The sequence below is a fragment of the Bombyx mori genome, chromosome 17, assembly GCF_030269925.1.
Source record: "Bombyx mori chromosome 17, ASM3026992v2".
NCBI classification, from domain to species: Eukaryota; Metazoa; Arthropoda; class Insecta; order Lepidoptera; family Bombycidae; genus Bombyx; species Bombyx mori.
Genome location: NC_085123.1, coordinates 5,468,156 through 5,483,918, shown reverse-complemented (window position 1 = coordinate 5,483,918; position 15,763 = coordinate 5,468,156). Strand labels below are relative to the sequence as shown.

Here is a 15,763-nt window from a genome sequence, read left to right as displayed (position 1 = left end):
AAAAAAACCGGTCATCGTCTAGTAGTTTTTTTATTACTGAAATTAAAAAAATCTACCTTTCATCTTACAAAGAAATCATTCACCACTTAAAAATATTTGATTTACCTCATTACCATAAAGAAGACCTAGTACCACAGACTTAATGGAAAAAGTTACAGACCGTTTGTTACTTGCGAATTTGCTATTATGTTAATTTAACGATGCCCTATTCTCATCACAATATTTCAGTCGTTCATTGTCGAAATGAAAAACTCACAGAAATAAGGTAAATAAATATTTCAACATCAAAGTGTCGAACGCTTTCTACGGAGCTCATTTGAATGAGAATAAGCCACTGCTCCCATTTGTTGCCTTTCAATTTTCTCTTTGTAGCGAACTCCATTGTAACAGTAAATATTGAAATATGATAAAATCTGTAAGTCAAGGGCTAGTTTCGGAATCCGAAAGGTAGCCTTCAACGAATAGTGGATTTCATAATTTTGACAAACGTTTCTCGATTTTGACACTTACAAGAATTGGTCAGCACAAGTATTATGCTAAACATGTAAGTCATCTAATTGATATTATTTGTTTATATGTATATGTTTTATATGTATTTATTTAAGTACGAGTATTTGTATCTATAAATATTATGTATGTTATATATACACATATGTTTAAGTAATATCACCTTCACACTACACCTACCAAGCTTCATCTCTGCACTCCCCTAAGGTAGACTGTTAGAGAATGCCTATGGCATTAAGTCCGCCTTTATACTTTCTAGTATAAGAAGTTATAAATAAATAAATAAGTCTTCAAAGCTAGCAACTTCACGAGTTCATTCATTTACTCATCTACTCTGAGAAATTACGAGTAATATATTATATTAATTAACAGTCCCTCGTGAATTTATCAGGAACTTAAATGACTTGGAAATTTTTAATGGAAGCTTGACGAATCATTTCAAGTATTAAATTTAGCATTATAGCAATGTGAAAACTCCTTCTAGCATTCCCATTTTAGCATGTATGTTTTCTATATTCCATTGAAGTCAATAAAATAGTATTTAAGTAGTAGTAATAGTAAGTTAAGTTTCAAAAACATTTTTTTTTATTGCTTTTATGGGTGCACGAGCTCACAGCTCACCTGGTGTTAAGTGGTTAATTTAGCCCATAGACATCTACAACGTAAATGCGCCACCCACCTTGAGATATAAGTTCTAAGGTCTCAATATAGTTACAACGGCTGCCCCACCCTTCAAACCGAAACGCAAACAAACAAACAAAGTTTCAACAAACATTTTCGAGGAATAGAGGAGCATCTTTCCAACATTTTAGCTATTTACCTAATCGGTATATTACCGCCGCCGGAATTTATTCTTGGGCGTACGCAGCGAACAAAAGAAAAGTTACCTTGTTGCGAACTCACTGTAATGTCATTTTTAATCCCTTAATTAAAAGTTTTTCCGTGTAAAACTCGGACGGCCGTCGGCTGTTTTTCATTTTATTTCATATTCCCATGGCCGTGTAACGGAAAGTTAATTGGTCCGACTCGACTTGAAGTTGTAATTTGTTTTTCTCTCTCCTCCTACATTTGTTTAATATAGAAGTCCGTTGTTCGCGAGTTTTTTTTATGTTTTTTTTATTGTATAGCTTCTACGTAATTGATGCCGGTGCGGAACGAAGTTCAAAGCCCGCAACAAAAACAATATCGTAACAGTAATTATACCTTCATTATAAATTTCGTGTAATGTTGGTTCAAATGATTAATATGAAATAAATCCTTGTGCGGCTGAGTAGGTTGTTTTACGTTCATGCAGAGATTATTAGGGTACGGCTCCGAAGATACAATTAGAGCTAAAAGGCGTTATGTTACAACAGAGTACGGTCGTGTGGTCGTTATCCAAGAAACAAGAGATTTCTCGTGGCTTTTCTCCTAAACCACACAATTACCTATTTATTTGAATCAAACTTTCTAAAAGGGTGTGTTATATTTAATTAAAATTATATATTGTATTTAAAAACCAAAAATCATTTTTTTTTCTATAAAGGCAATTTCCGCGTGCATTATTACTGTGGCAACTAAAAAGTTCTCCACCACGTCACTCAGGAAACTGGAAAAGATGTGTTGAAAAGGAAAAAAGAAGAATGAAAAATTGCAGTGACAGACAGAAAGAAAGAGCAAAAAAATGTGTAAAAGTTCTTAAAAAAACTATTGACATAAGCACATTATTGGTATCTTTAGTTATGTATTTATTTGTCTAACTACCGAGTTTCTATGGAAAGTTGACAGCATAGGAATAGCTTATCATCCTTCGACTTTCACAGCACATGCTTGAAACCTATGAATTTAAATTGACTAGATGATGACCGGTTTTTTTTTTATAACGCCATCTTGTGGTGTCTTTAAAGCAGTTAGTTGCTCTCAATTAAGAAAAATAGTATTATTATTCGACAATAGAAGTCGGGAAGAGTCACAAAGTTGATTATCGATAAAGTTGATTATTGAGAACACGAATAAAACAACATTTTCTGAAAATAAATCGTAGCTAGATCGATTTATCGCCCCCGAAATTCTCTGTACACTAAATTTTATGAAAATCTTGGAGCCGTTTCCCAGACTCAGAATATATAAGACAACAATACAAGAATTGCTCGTTTAAAGGTATAAGATATAAGATAAGGGATTCGATACGGACCTGGTTGTAGTATTACTGGTCGAGAGAGAACGGTCCCAGCTTTGTTGGTCGCCTTGCATCGGAGAACAGCACCGCTTGCTCCACTACCAGCTTCCAGAAGCGATCTTCGAGCACCCAGCACTAGCTTACCGTCTGGCAAGACGTGTCTGTTGAATATATTTGCGTGTGCAATTATTATGGCTGTGACGATTCCATTTCTTAAACACCAAGTAGCCGGCAAAGGAAATTGAGCTCTAGTGTGCACGCTAGAGTGAAATCAGCGATAAGACAATGATAAAGTAGCTACATCATTGTTTTATCCATTTCACTCAATGCATGTAAATTTTTATTTTGAAATAATTCTGAAGAAACATGTTGTTAGAGCCAATTTTCTTCATATTGGGCTGATACACGATGAATTTATTTATCTCTCACTCGCACGCTAATATAAGCCTTATTTGGTTTGTCGCTTGCAATATTTTCAGTTATTTTCAGCACTATGTTTTTAGTGACATTCTCTTATCTTATTCCCTACTGGTAACTTGAAATATTTATAAATAACGAGATTGTTTTATAAATTACATATAAAATTAATTCAATTATTATTATCACATTTTATTAATTTTATATACAAACATTTAAAGCAATCATGACAAAAGGTGATAATGTACCTAAATGCCTAAAAATTTCAATGGGCAGGTAAAAGCTTATACAGATAAATATTTAAAATCTGATGTGTTTAATGTTCCGCATAAAGTCCAAAACGACTAGACCGATTAAAGTTGTCAAGATAACTTCAGGTTAGTTTAGAGCGTGATCGTGTGAAGTTTGGTAGCGATCGGGCCCGAAGTAAAATAAAACAAATCGGGCAAAAAGGAGGACTTTATCTTATTACTTTAACATGGCAATGTCAAAATAACAGCTTATTAATGAATGTAATACGAAAGTACATACACGAGTATATTGTACTTATAACAAAACACCTGTCTGTCTGCCGGTTTGTTTCAGTCCTCTGAAGCAGCTGGACCGATTTTGATGGGACTTCCACTGACAGATAGACTGTATAAGAAGTGATTTAGATTTTAGAAACTAAATCTGGCTTCCGTGCAAACAATTTAAAACTAATATAACAGTGAATAACATCCAATTCAAATAGGGATGTAGTAATATCCAACGAAGCCACAGCAAAGCGTAGCCGGGATTAGCTAGTTGAAAATACTTTTCATCCGATATTAACCTTAAAGTCCTCAACAATATGATTGAAGATAAATATATTTTAGTTACCCTCTTGAAATTTATAAGAGCAGATGACTGCATATTGGAATTGATTGGCGTCTTAACAACGTGAAAAGCACAAAGACATGAGATCAAAGACTTTATTAATGGCTGCCCATATGCGGCTATCGGTAGTTATAGATATGGTAGAACCTAGCGCTACGTACACACGGTACGCCCAATCACCTTCTTTTTTCTTTTTTCTCCTACCTATGCTGATAGCCTTGAGAAGCTACTCCCCTTTACCCTAATGTGTAGGTGAGCTCACGTGGCTCAAACCGGAAGTGTTGCTAACACTGGCCCTAGCAAGAGCAGTGCTTCGCAAAATCTACCACCGGATCGGAAACGACACCTACTGAGAAGATCCGACGAGAAACTCAGTGAGCTGTCAATGGGTTAATTCACTCGTCGAGCCCTTCGTCGTGACCGGTGATTGAGGTACCTAAAAGCACCGTTAATGGATCGGGAGGATCTGTAATGATGTGTTTAGGGTGACGTCGACTGTTTACCATTGTGTTCACAGGATCGGGTATGTAATTTCCGGCGGCCACGACAAGAGGGCCTTATCACCAAGTTTTGTTCTTTAAGCCACGACTTCCCAATGTGCATGTGCTTTTCTAATTACCGAACACTAAGTGGACCGTGAAGTGATTTTCCTAACTTTTTACATATAAATGTACGTACTTACTGACGTTGAACGCGAAAAGAGAGTATTAGTTTAACTATTTAGCTAAGGAACTTTTAAAAACTAAACTAGAACTACTTCTTCGGAGTAGCTTATGAAATCGATAGTTTAAAATTTATAACAGAACAGTCAGTAAAGTCTCCTACTTCTGATCAGTATAAAATCCACTCAAGTTTACGCTCAGACGATTCTCCAAATAAGGCATACCAATGAAGTTAGTTGTTTCCGAGTAAACCCTAAAGTTCGTCGGGTAAGGTGTCCAAACTTTGGCTAAGTTAACTTAAGTAAACAGAGCAACGTTAGCGCTGACACCTCTTGAACGTGATACGTAACTTTGGCAAACAAATATTGACATTTACTTCAAAAATATTCCCTATTTCGTGGAGATAAAGTTCACGTAAGGCGTATAGTGAATGTTTTCCGCTAACTTCGAACTCGCCATTTCGTATTCGGAAACTTTCCGTCATCAATACGGCATCGTATGTAACAAAGGAAAGTAATTTTCTTTTGGAAATTGGTTATGTTATCGGTTGGCCATAATATATTCGTGTAGACTGAGAAGATACTGTCATCTATCTATTATAGGTTTCATGGAGATATCAAATAGGGCGCACTCACCGAAAAAAAATAACTTTTCTGAAATACTTTAATTTAGAATTAGCTTTTAAGAGATTTCATTACATGGTGAGAGAGTCTTAGTAGCAGGAAGTATTCGTTTAGTTCGTAAGGTTAAACGAGTGTATACTACCATTCTGCCTAATTCTACAGAGTAAGAATTCCCCCATTAAGAGAATGTTACGAAGATTCACAAAACGTGGGAGGGATAAGTTAAATATTAAACAAAATTACAATATAAAACAATGTAGTTTCTTATAGATGAAGAGGCGACGTTCAATAATCCGTTATCAAAAAAGAAACCGAAAGAATAGTGATAATAACCGATCAATTTCCAATAGACGAACATAATGACATCGATAATGGAGTGTCAAGAGCTCCAGCACAGTCTCGTCCCATTTTTCGTTCGACAATAGATTCCATTAGTGGTCGGACAATAATTTGTGTCTGACATTTAACACTAGTCGTCGTTTGACATCACCACGTAGGCTTGGTACTTAAGATGAACAAAATAATGTGTAAAGAAAACTATTTGCTTCGTCGAAAATAGGGCTCCAAGACTGCTTATTTCAAAATTGATGTCTTAGCGAAATCGACTAATTGTTTTGATATGTTTCCTTTCTTATTCAGGGTATTGACAAGATTTTAAATAGATTAACAAAAAAATTCTTCATGAATAATAAAATTAATGTCAAATATAAAATTATTTGATGTGTAATTTTATTGTACATATTATACAAGTGAACAATAAAAACCTTTAGGAAAAATTATCTAAAAAACTGAAAGATAGATTCCAAAAGTAAAAGAGAACGTTTTTCGGGGGAGATGCCTGAAACAGCTGTCTGGGTCTTTCATATAATATGTTTGAGTTTTAAAAAATATATACATTCATATATAAAAAAGTTAGTTGCCTTAGAACTCAGCGCAGCTTATACTACATGTGGGCAACCCTTAATTCCTCACATCTCTAGTTCTATTTGGTAATAAAAAGGACTATTTTTTCTTCCCTTATTACTTATGAATATGCTCACGGCCCATCTGGTATTAAGTGACTATCAGAACCCATCAAATCACATGATTATCGCCACCCACCTAGAGAAATGAAGTCGAAATCTAAATTGCATTATATGTATAACAGCAGTTCTATCCTTGAAACCCCACTATCGGTAATTGTTAGTTAGCAATCACACTACACCCGTTTAATACTCGGAGATCGCATATGTCCCTTCACCAGTGCTATTTACGTTATTAACCAAATTGACACAAAACTTACTTGTTTTAAGGTTAAAAACCGAAGGTAGTCTTAAAAAAAGAAATGGAAAACTAGGAGGACTTTTTGGCGGGAACGCGAAGATTGAAGTTGTGTGATTTGATTTATTTTGTCTATTTAGTGTTTCTTTAAGTTTAAATGTGTAATAACGGAGGCTTATTGACTTTTTAGGAAACAAATGTTAAAAACAAAAGTGCACATATGTGGGAAAATGAAACAAAGCCACTGACCGTAGCTTCTCGGAATCCTCCAAAAAGTCCACTGAAAAAGTCTCAGTAAATGATCAACATTTTACTGAGATTATATTTCATCCCATATCGTCTCATCTCATCTCATTTCATTTTATGCCATGCCATGCCATGTTTCTAATCAACTTCATTTCATTTCTCTTCGTATTATCATTTTTCATATATAAAAAGGGATAGTGCAGTTTTCATTCAAATTAAAATAAAACATGACCTAAGGTATCTAGGTCTAAGGTATTAGTTCCCGGGTCATTAAATCCCTTTAAAAAAAACTAGGAACGTGTCTCTACCATTTATCGTTCTCACACTATATCGTATACGTCAACTGTCGCTATAATCGTTTATTTCATGCTCAGTTTGGCGTCGCGGGCCGCCTCCTCTCTACTACATGCACTAAGGCCATTTGTGAAGCTCTCGGCATTTTATTACAATTTACGGCTTCTATGAACTTTTCAGCTCCATTTATACGGATGGAATGTTGTTAGTGAGTACGTTTTAAAGATTATGTATATGTAATGTTTTGTTGTTTTAAAATGTAGAGCAATTTTTTGCCATGATTATGATAAAGATAGTCTTTATAGATGATTTGAATGTTTTGTTCTACAGGATAATTGTGCTAGTTTTTTTTATAATTGTCTTAGTCATTCTTTTTAAATAATAATCAAAAGTATATTTGTAGGTAACTTGTTTTGCTCACACATTTTTATCAAATTGATTTCAAATTTTGTATGATTGATTTTCTGTAATCTAACTAAGGCAAGCCTGCAAAATCTACGAATGTGGTGAATGTTTAAGCGATGGTGTAAATTTTTATCAGTTTTTATTTTTCGTGTAATACTATTCTGCGATAATCCTACAGGAACTACCTAGATCGGATCACAATAATTAGTGATATATAAAAATGAATAGCTGTTCATTAGTCTCGCTAAAACTCGAGAACGGCGATTTGACTAATTTTGGTCTTGAATTAGTTGTGGAAGTCCAGAGAAGGTTTAAAAGGTAAATAAATATAAAAATGCTCGGAATTAAATAAAAATAACAATTGTGTTTTCCCTTTGATGTGTCCCCCGATTCCTTTTGTTTGTTTTAAGTTTATTTTATACAAAAGTTTAGGTCTTTCACTTATCGATTGAGGCACTACGAAGTCTGGCAGGGTCAGCTTTTTACTGATAAAAATGCAAAATGAAATGTATTCAAATTGTATTCGTCACTGTTGAACGATAGTTGAAATTGGCCAAACGAAAATAAAAAGATTGATGTACCAATACCATACCGAGCCATACAGAGGCTCTGAAAAATATCAGCCTTTAGGTCGGTCTTTAGTCTGAAATATTAACAAGACGGACTTTCTCAGAAATATTGAGTATTCTAGTCTGGGTGTAGTTTTCTCTTAGTATAAATGTGTATGTCTCCAGAACTAGATGTACTAGCTTAGGCCCTTGAACGTGAGACTGTTGTTTTTGTGACTAAATATTAATCTTGTTACTAATTAATAAGAAGGGACGACGAGTAGGCGGTCCCGTCTCTTTGTCTACTCAAGCTATTTCTTATTGCGCAGATAGGTGAACGAACTCAAGGGCCACTTTGTGTTAAATGGTTAGCGGATCTACTATTTATACTCCTCTCATCATCATTATCCCGCCCTTCTCCCAGTCACCTGGGGTCGACGCAACATGTTTTTTCCTTCCATACTCTTCTATCATATACCATTTATACTCCTCTATCGGGATGATATGATCCGTAGTTGTTTTCTTACTTAATTGTAGCCAAACTAAATTGTAAGCCCATATGTATAGGTATCACCATCCTATCTATTTCTACCCAAAGGCGCTCATGCGTTTCAGTTTCAAGGGTGGAGAGCCGTCATTCAACGTAAGTGAGATTTCAATCTCATGCCTCAAGTTGGACGGTAATAACCCTGAAATATCCATAGGCTGCCTCGTCGGCCCATTCATGTCGACACGCAATGGGCGAGCTTTTTTGTTATTGTAAATTTTAATATTTCAACAGAATATAGTTTTTTTTTTCGGTAACATAATCTGGTTCATTGTGTTTTGGTTTCATTACATTTTTCTATAGAAATGGTTTATTACATCTAAAACGTATACATTGCTCTAATTTAGAAATGAAGAAATCTTCTTGATTTATATTTATACCTCTCTTTTGACGTCGGCCTTCGAGAGTTATGAAATTTTTCGAAGTATTGTTAGAAATCTTAAGAAGAAATTTTATGAATGTGCTGAACTGAAATAGATTATTATTAAGTGAAAGCCAAAATTAGCCGAAAGCATTAAAAATACTAGCTAAAAAGCGAAAATCAATCATAGACAAGAATAAATATAAATCTTATACCTTTAGCCGCGCAATTCTTGTATATTAATATACCTATATATAATCTGAATCTCGGAAAAGCTCCAACGATTTTCATAAAATTTAGTATAAAGGGGATTTCGGGAGCAATAAATCGATCTAGCTACGATTTATTTTCAGAAAATATTGTTTTATTCGTATTTTCAATAATCAACTCTTCCCGACATCTATTGGCGAATAATAATACTATTTTTCTTAATTGAGGGCAACTAACCGCTTTAAAGACACAACAAGATGGCGTTATAAAATGCGGTCAGCATCTAGTTGTATATTATATAAAGGTATTGAAGACTGAAATATTTACATACAAAATCTATTTTATTTCTTTATTTGACTTTTTATTTGTTACTTTTCTTTTTTTTTAAATGACGAATAGGTAAAATATTTGTCTGCAAGACTGTGTGTAATATCTTAGGGGAAGTCTGAAAGTGACACCTCTGACAGAAAAGTTGAGAAGTGCACGTTTGGGATGGTATGAACATATGATGAGATGAAATGACAATGAGGTTTGTATGAGAGTTTTAACTTTGGATGTGGAGGGCTTTAGAGGAAGATATAGACCTAAGAAGAAATGGATGGGTTGCGAAAGACGATATGCGTAAGAGGGGAGTGAGAGAAGAAATGGTATATAATAGAGGAGTATGGAAGGATGTGACGCCGACCCTAGGTGATTGGAAGAAGTGCAAGAGAATGATGATGATGAGGATTTGTATGCAATGCTCTTACATCCTAACTAAGTTATGTTTTTGGCAAACGCTACCTTTAATTTTATTGTTGAATGTAAAAAATGATTATTATTCTTATTTTTTCGAGGACATTATATTGACATTATACGCTTTCAAACAAAAAATATTTTTCTAATTCTGTCCATAAACAACGGAGAAATCGGTGAACATCCATTAACATTTATTAGTTATGTACATTTTAAATAAACGAAACAGGGAAAAGAGCTTTTATAATGCACTAAAAAAGTTATTTCCCGGCATTTTCTTACATGGTTCAAATATCATATTACGCCGGAATTGTATTGCCCAATAAGATATCATTATCAAAATATATAAATAAATCTCCCATTAATTTACTTTCCTATTTCCAACAAAGCAACAATTCATATTACATCTCAATTCACATCGATGTGTTCCAAAGGGAAGTTCCGTAATTGCACACGCGAACTATGCCGAAGATGGGTAAAGTTCTCGACACATACATAGCACATACGGACCGACACGTCTTCACTTCCCAACTTCATCTTAACTGACTCAGATCGGAAACTCGACCAATTTATTAGCAGGCTCTGCGGAAAACTCGGCTTACTTAAGTTAGCAAAGTTTCGTTTTTATTGCTCTAGATCGAAAGATGAGTTCACCGTCCATCAAATGCTATGTAAAAGGTACACATACTGTACTATTCACCTCTTATCTTTCACTATAATTGTGTAACCCGTACTGATAGATTCTAGAGAAATGGTCTTGCATTCTATAAAGTCCAACATATTTAGCCACGCGGTGATGGTACCGACCTTTTTTTTATGATTGAAGGATTAAGGATTACTAGTGGCCCGGAGGCCTTTCCAGTTTCACCACGACAGGTGGGCGAGCAAAGGCTCAGCCAGAAGGGGTGGGATTTGCTAACAGCCGCCCGAGCGCCTCCGAAGGAGACCTAACAACTCAAGAGCAACTGCTTCGCGAATGAATCTACTACCGGATCAGAATCACGACCCGCTGAGAAGATCCGGCGAGAAACTCAGCGGGCTGATGTATGGGGTTAGGTTTCACGTCGACCTCTTTATCGAGTTCGACGAGTACGGTTACCGGGGTCCCTAAACCTGCTCCTAGTGTCAGAGCTGAAGGCGTCTAATGCAAAGGTTATTGGATCTGATGGATCCGTTAGGACGTGGGGTACCGACCATTGAGCTCACACAGATAATACCTTACAACTTTAGAACAAATATTTAATTTTCATTATTGAAATTTTATAGTTAAAACTGTATTTTTTTTAATTGAATCACCTTGCAATTGATATCTCTATATCTTTGGTATGTAATAACTTATGTATTTCTTTCAATTTAATAATATTAACTTTGTAAATCAAAGATAATCGACGATGTGGATCATTGGATATGTGGACATTATATCGCTTTTTTTTTGAGGACTGTATTTTTATTTTGCAGTCTGCAAATTTCTATGTACAGATTAAAGAGGCAACTTTACGGTGACAATTTATTATACTCGTATTCAGATAAAAGAGATAATAAACATGTCGTTCGAAACATCTTCTTTTCTTAAGTTTATAAAGAGTTTCAACTGCTTCAGTCTTGAAAACTTCTTTGCAGCATAAGGACTTATTAAAAATATGAAGCTGGGAAAGACTGCCGTTGTTGGTCATTAGCCTTTGAGTAAAAACTTAGCGACGCCCGAAGACAGCAGTGACGTTTTTTTCGGACAATCTTTTTTCTCTTATTAATGGCGCAGTTTTGTTTTTAAATTTGGTATTACTATATATATGCATATATATTTGTCGGATGACTAATATAAGGTTTTTATGACCTGATAGAAATAAACAAAATAATATATAAAAAGTCTTTATTTTTCTGTATACCATACGTCAACTTCATATGTGAACATATACATATTATAATTTCTACGTTTTTTTAATGCTTCATGTTTTAATTTATGACCCTGACAACACCATAACTTCAACAAAATGTCACCGTAGATAGTAAATTTTTTGTGCGGAAAATGAAAAAAATCCAAAAAGGTGGTTATCATTTCTAATTTAGTACCCTGATCGTATATCTAAATACTTGTTTACTGAATAACAACATACTAAATCGTTTCACTGTTTCTATCATTGCTGATCGAAGGCGATCGATGTGGTTCATGAGTTTTTTCACGATCGAATATTTCTATTCTATTCCATTTTTTGAATATTAATAATATTATGTTTTCCAACGTACTTACACCGCGTATTAAAACCAGCCCCGAGCAAACCATTTGATGTAAAATTTATGCTTATATGTATGTATATATGACGTGTGCTAAACCAGCCGCCATGTGAGATTCCGTGAGTGAGGTTGTTGACCTTAAAGTTTTGTAAGTGTTTTTTGTGGATCCTCGAAATACAATACTAAGTATTTATGGTTGGCTTTACGGCTGGATATTGTTTTATTTTAGGGTTTGTGGCCATATATGCGTCAAGAACGTACCATTTACTATTATAAATACAGATGTGTATAAAAATAAGATAATGATAAGCACACATTTTTAAGTGACCACTAACATAGAAAGATTTTCAAGTACCTTTTACTAATTGCTGTTTTTTTTTAAATTAGCTTTAATATAAGTGAGTCACTAGCTTCAGCACCGCAACTTCTATTTTATGTATTTTTTCGATTAAACATGCGGTGATTGATACCTTTGCTTTGTCACAAAGATAATACGCATTTTATTAATTTATTTCTACTGCTCCGTTCATTTGCCGACAAAATTGCGATGGCATTGTTGAGATAGATGTGCACCCGGGGGCACCATATGGTCCATTTTCTGCCTGCTTGTGTCTATCTTTAAAACTGAAGCTAAAAAAAACGCGCTTTATTTTTTTTATGCTACCTGTGCTGCTGGTCCTGAGAGACTATTTCAGCGTATTCCTAACACGTAGATGAGCCCACGGGGCACTGGCAAAGTTGCTAACACTGACTATAGCAAGAGCAATGCTTCGCAGAATCTACCACGGGATCGGAAACGCGACCCACTGAGAAGATCCGACGAGAAACTCAGTGTGTCTGTAGGTTAGTTTACTCGCCAAGCCCTTCACCGCTAGCGACGGGTTCGACAAGAATGATGACCGGTGCTTGAGGTACTTAAAAGCACCGTTAGTCGATCGGGAAGATCCGAAACGACGTATGAAAACGCGCAATTAGAATGAACACGTTTCAGTCTCAAAGGAAAACGTAACTTTTCCAATTAATAAACACAATCGAACGGCAAATATTAAAGATTACACAGTATATTAATGACAGTCAGTTCCACGAAGTCTATTAATATTAGCTCACTGATTTCCGTCGTCTAAATTATTCCTCGTGTCCTCATTGAAAGACTTTTTTTACGTTTCGAAATAAGATTTCTCCTCCTTCCAGGTCTTTTCTTTCTTCCAGGTCTGCTGGAAGAGGTTTCTTAAAGAAATAAGCAGTGCCTTTGTACATAATTTTCTTATTACTCTGTATTATGTCCTCTTTTCTGTGTGTACATAAATAAATAAATAAATAAATAAAATAAATAAGAGTTATTGTAATTTTTTTTTGAGCGTCATTTATGATGCTTGTGGCATTTCAAGATATTGCTGGTGCAACGTTTCAAGGGAAAAAAATCAACATTAAAATCTATTTAAATTTAAATTTTAACTAGTTTATTTCAATGACAACAAAATTAATATTCAAAAATAGCTTATTTAACATTTTAACTCTATTCGCACAGATCATAAGATCGTTTTTTTTTATCGCGTCGAGTAAAGTCTTAAAGTAAGTGCCAAGTCAGGTCAATCGGTTCTTATGTTACTAATTAATGCGATACCAATAAATTAGGTGTGGTATTCATTCTCTTTGAAAGGGTCTGGTTATCTTCGTCTTTTCTCCTCCTTATCCCACTAGGTGGGGTCGGTACAGCTAATTTTTCACTTCCATTCTCTTCTCTCATCTCAACACTCACTCCTCTCTCTCTCTCGTATCGTCATTCACACACTCCATCCATGTCTTCTTCGGTCGACCTCTTCCCCCTCTACCTTGCACTACCATTTCCATACATCTTCTAGTTACACGCATCTTCTCTCTACGCATCACATGTCCATACCACGCTAACCGTCCGCTCTTTAATTTGTTGATTAAAGGGGCTGCTTTCACACTTCCTCTTCCTCTTCCTTTGGAAGGGTCTGGATTTAACAACATAATTAAACAATCTACTAGAAATATATAAATAAAGAAGATACATAAGGTAAACTGGAATTATTAAGAGCTTTGAAAAATAATCTTAATTATCCAAATTGATTGTATTACTGGCGGTAGGAGCTCTTGTGAGTACGCGCGGGTAGGTACCACCACCCTGCCTATTTCTGCCGTGAAGCAGTAACGCGTTTCGGTTTGAAAGGCGGGGCAGCCGTTGTAACTATACTTGAAACCTTAGAACTTATATCTCAATGTGGATGGCGGATTTACTTTGTAGATGTCTCTGGGCTCCAGTAACCACTTAACGCCAGGTAGGCTGTAAGCTCATCCACCCATCTAAGCAATAAAAAATAAAAACTTTTTTGTAATTATTACGCCCGTTTCTGGAACCGTGACTATTTATGTCCCAGTAGTACAATAATCTAAATATAAACATTTATATCATTACACTATGGCTTCGCGTTCGCAGCCGCGTAATTTTCATGGTACCATAAACGTTTGAATTTAATTCGTTTCGTTTGGAATTTATAACCTTCTTGTAATTATGTCGTCATGAATGATATTAAGCCGCCTGCCAAGGGGCGTATTTTATCTAAAGTCTTCTAAAATCTAATTTCAAGGGACTAGAATATTTAGTATAATACTTTTTTTTTCTTTCTAAACTTATTTGCGAATTTTAATGTTGTCACAATGAAGCCATTAGGCAAATTATCTTTACGTGTTACTATGTACTGTGTAATATACTGTAATGTGTATAATTCAAAGGCCGAACACACTGTTATGTCGAGTTCAATTAAATAGACATTAGTGATGTTCAGTGAAGGTAGTATTAGAATTATAGTATATTAGTATATATTATAGCAGTAGTAGTAGTAGCAGTAGTATTATAGTAGTATATAGTTCTGTAATTTTGAATGTAACAAACCATATTAAAATTAATTTTAAATTACTTAAATAAAAAATATTAGTAAATTGGTCGATATTTAAATAGTAAATTTGGTGATTCAATTAGCTCTCGACCTGTTATAGCAACGTGACTTTTATATCTATTTCAGCTAAAGCAGTAACGCGTGTCGGTTTGAAGGGTGGGGCACCCGTTGTACTGTAAAAACTGAGACCTTAGAAACTCATCTCTCGAGATGGGTGGCGGCATTTACGTTGTAGATATCTATGGGCTCCGGTTACCACTTAGCACCAGGTAGGCTGTGAGCTAGTCCATCCATATAAGCAATAAAAATAATAACCATGTATTAAAGTAGGGTAGAACTATATATTTGTATTAGAGTCTTAAAAGAAACATTTTGTTTAAAAGTTTTTGTTGTTAGTGAAAATTCTCAGGAGGAACTTACTACGATATCTTTCTATAAAATCTTTCGCGCACAAAATTACTGGACCTGAAAAAGCCTGTATCAAGAACAGACAGAGAGGAGGTAGCAACGGTAGGTATTAGGTATAGACGCAAGAAAGAGTTTTAAAATATATTGATTTTTGTGTAATAACAATAATAACAATTTTATTTTATTCGATTATGATTTCTGATTTCAAAAGTAGTTAAAAGATCAGATAAAGCTAGCCTACTGTATATATCTGTCTAAACCTTTAATCAAGTCTATAGCTTGCAAAAATAAACAAATCAAACATTTATTCTTAAATTTAGAACACCCAAACGTTTTTTTCTTCTTTTGTACGCTCTACTCCTCTCACATGT

At 34.9% G+C, this 15,763-nt stretch overlaps 1 protein-coding gene and 1 long non-coding RNA gene across 4 annotated transcripts in view; one reads left to right on the top strand and one right to left on the bottom strand.

Moving 5' to 3' along the window:
* LOC101746710 (cell adhesion molecule Dscam2) overlaps positions 1 to 15,763 on the bottom strand; it is a 61,098-nt gene that overhangs the window by 31,689 nt on the left and 13,646 nt on the right. For all 3 annotated transcript variants that reach the window (XR_009975347.1, XM_062673317.1, XM_038016929.2), the window contains exon 3: positions 2,681 to 2,826. Coding sequence is in view for 2 of the 3 variants with exons in the window: in XM_062673317.1 (XP_062529301.1) it covers positions 2,681 to 2,826 (146 nt within the window). In the remaining variant the exon portion in view is untranslated. The remainder of the gene's footprint in view (positions 1 to 2,680; positions 2,827 to 15,763) is intronic.
* On the top strand, positions 7,095 to 11,697 carry LOC110385419 (uncharacterized). Its single transcript, XR_009975276.1, has 2 exons — positions 7,095 to 7,233; positions 11,452 to 11,697. It is a non-coding gene; the product is annotated as an uncharacterized LOC110385419 (long non-coding RNA).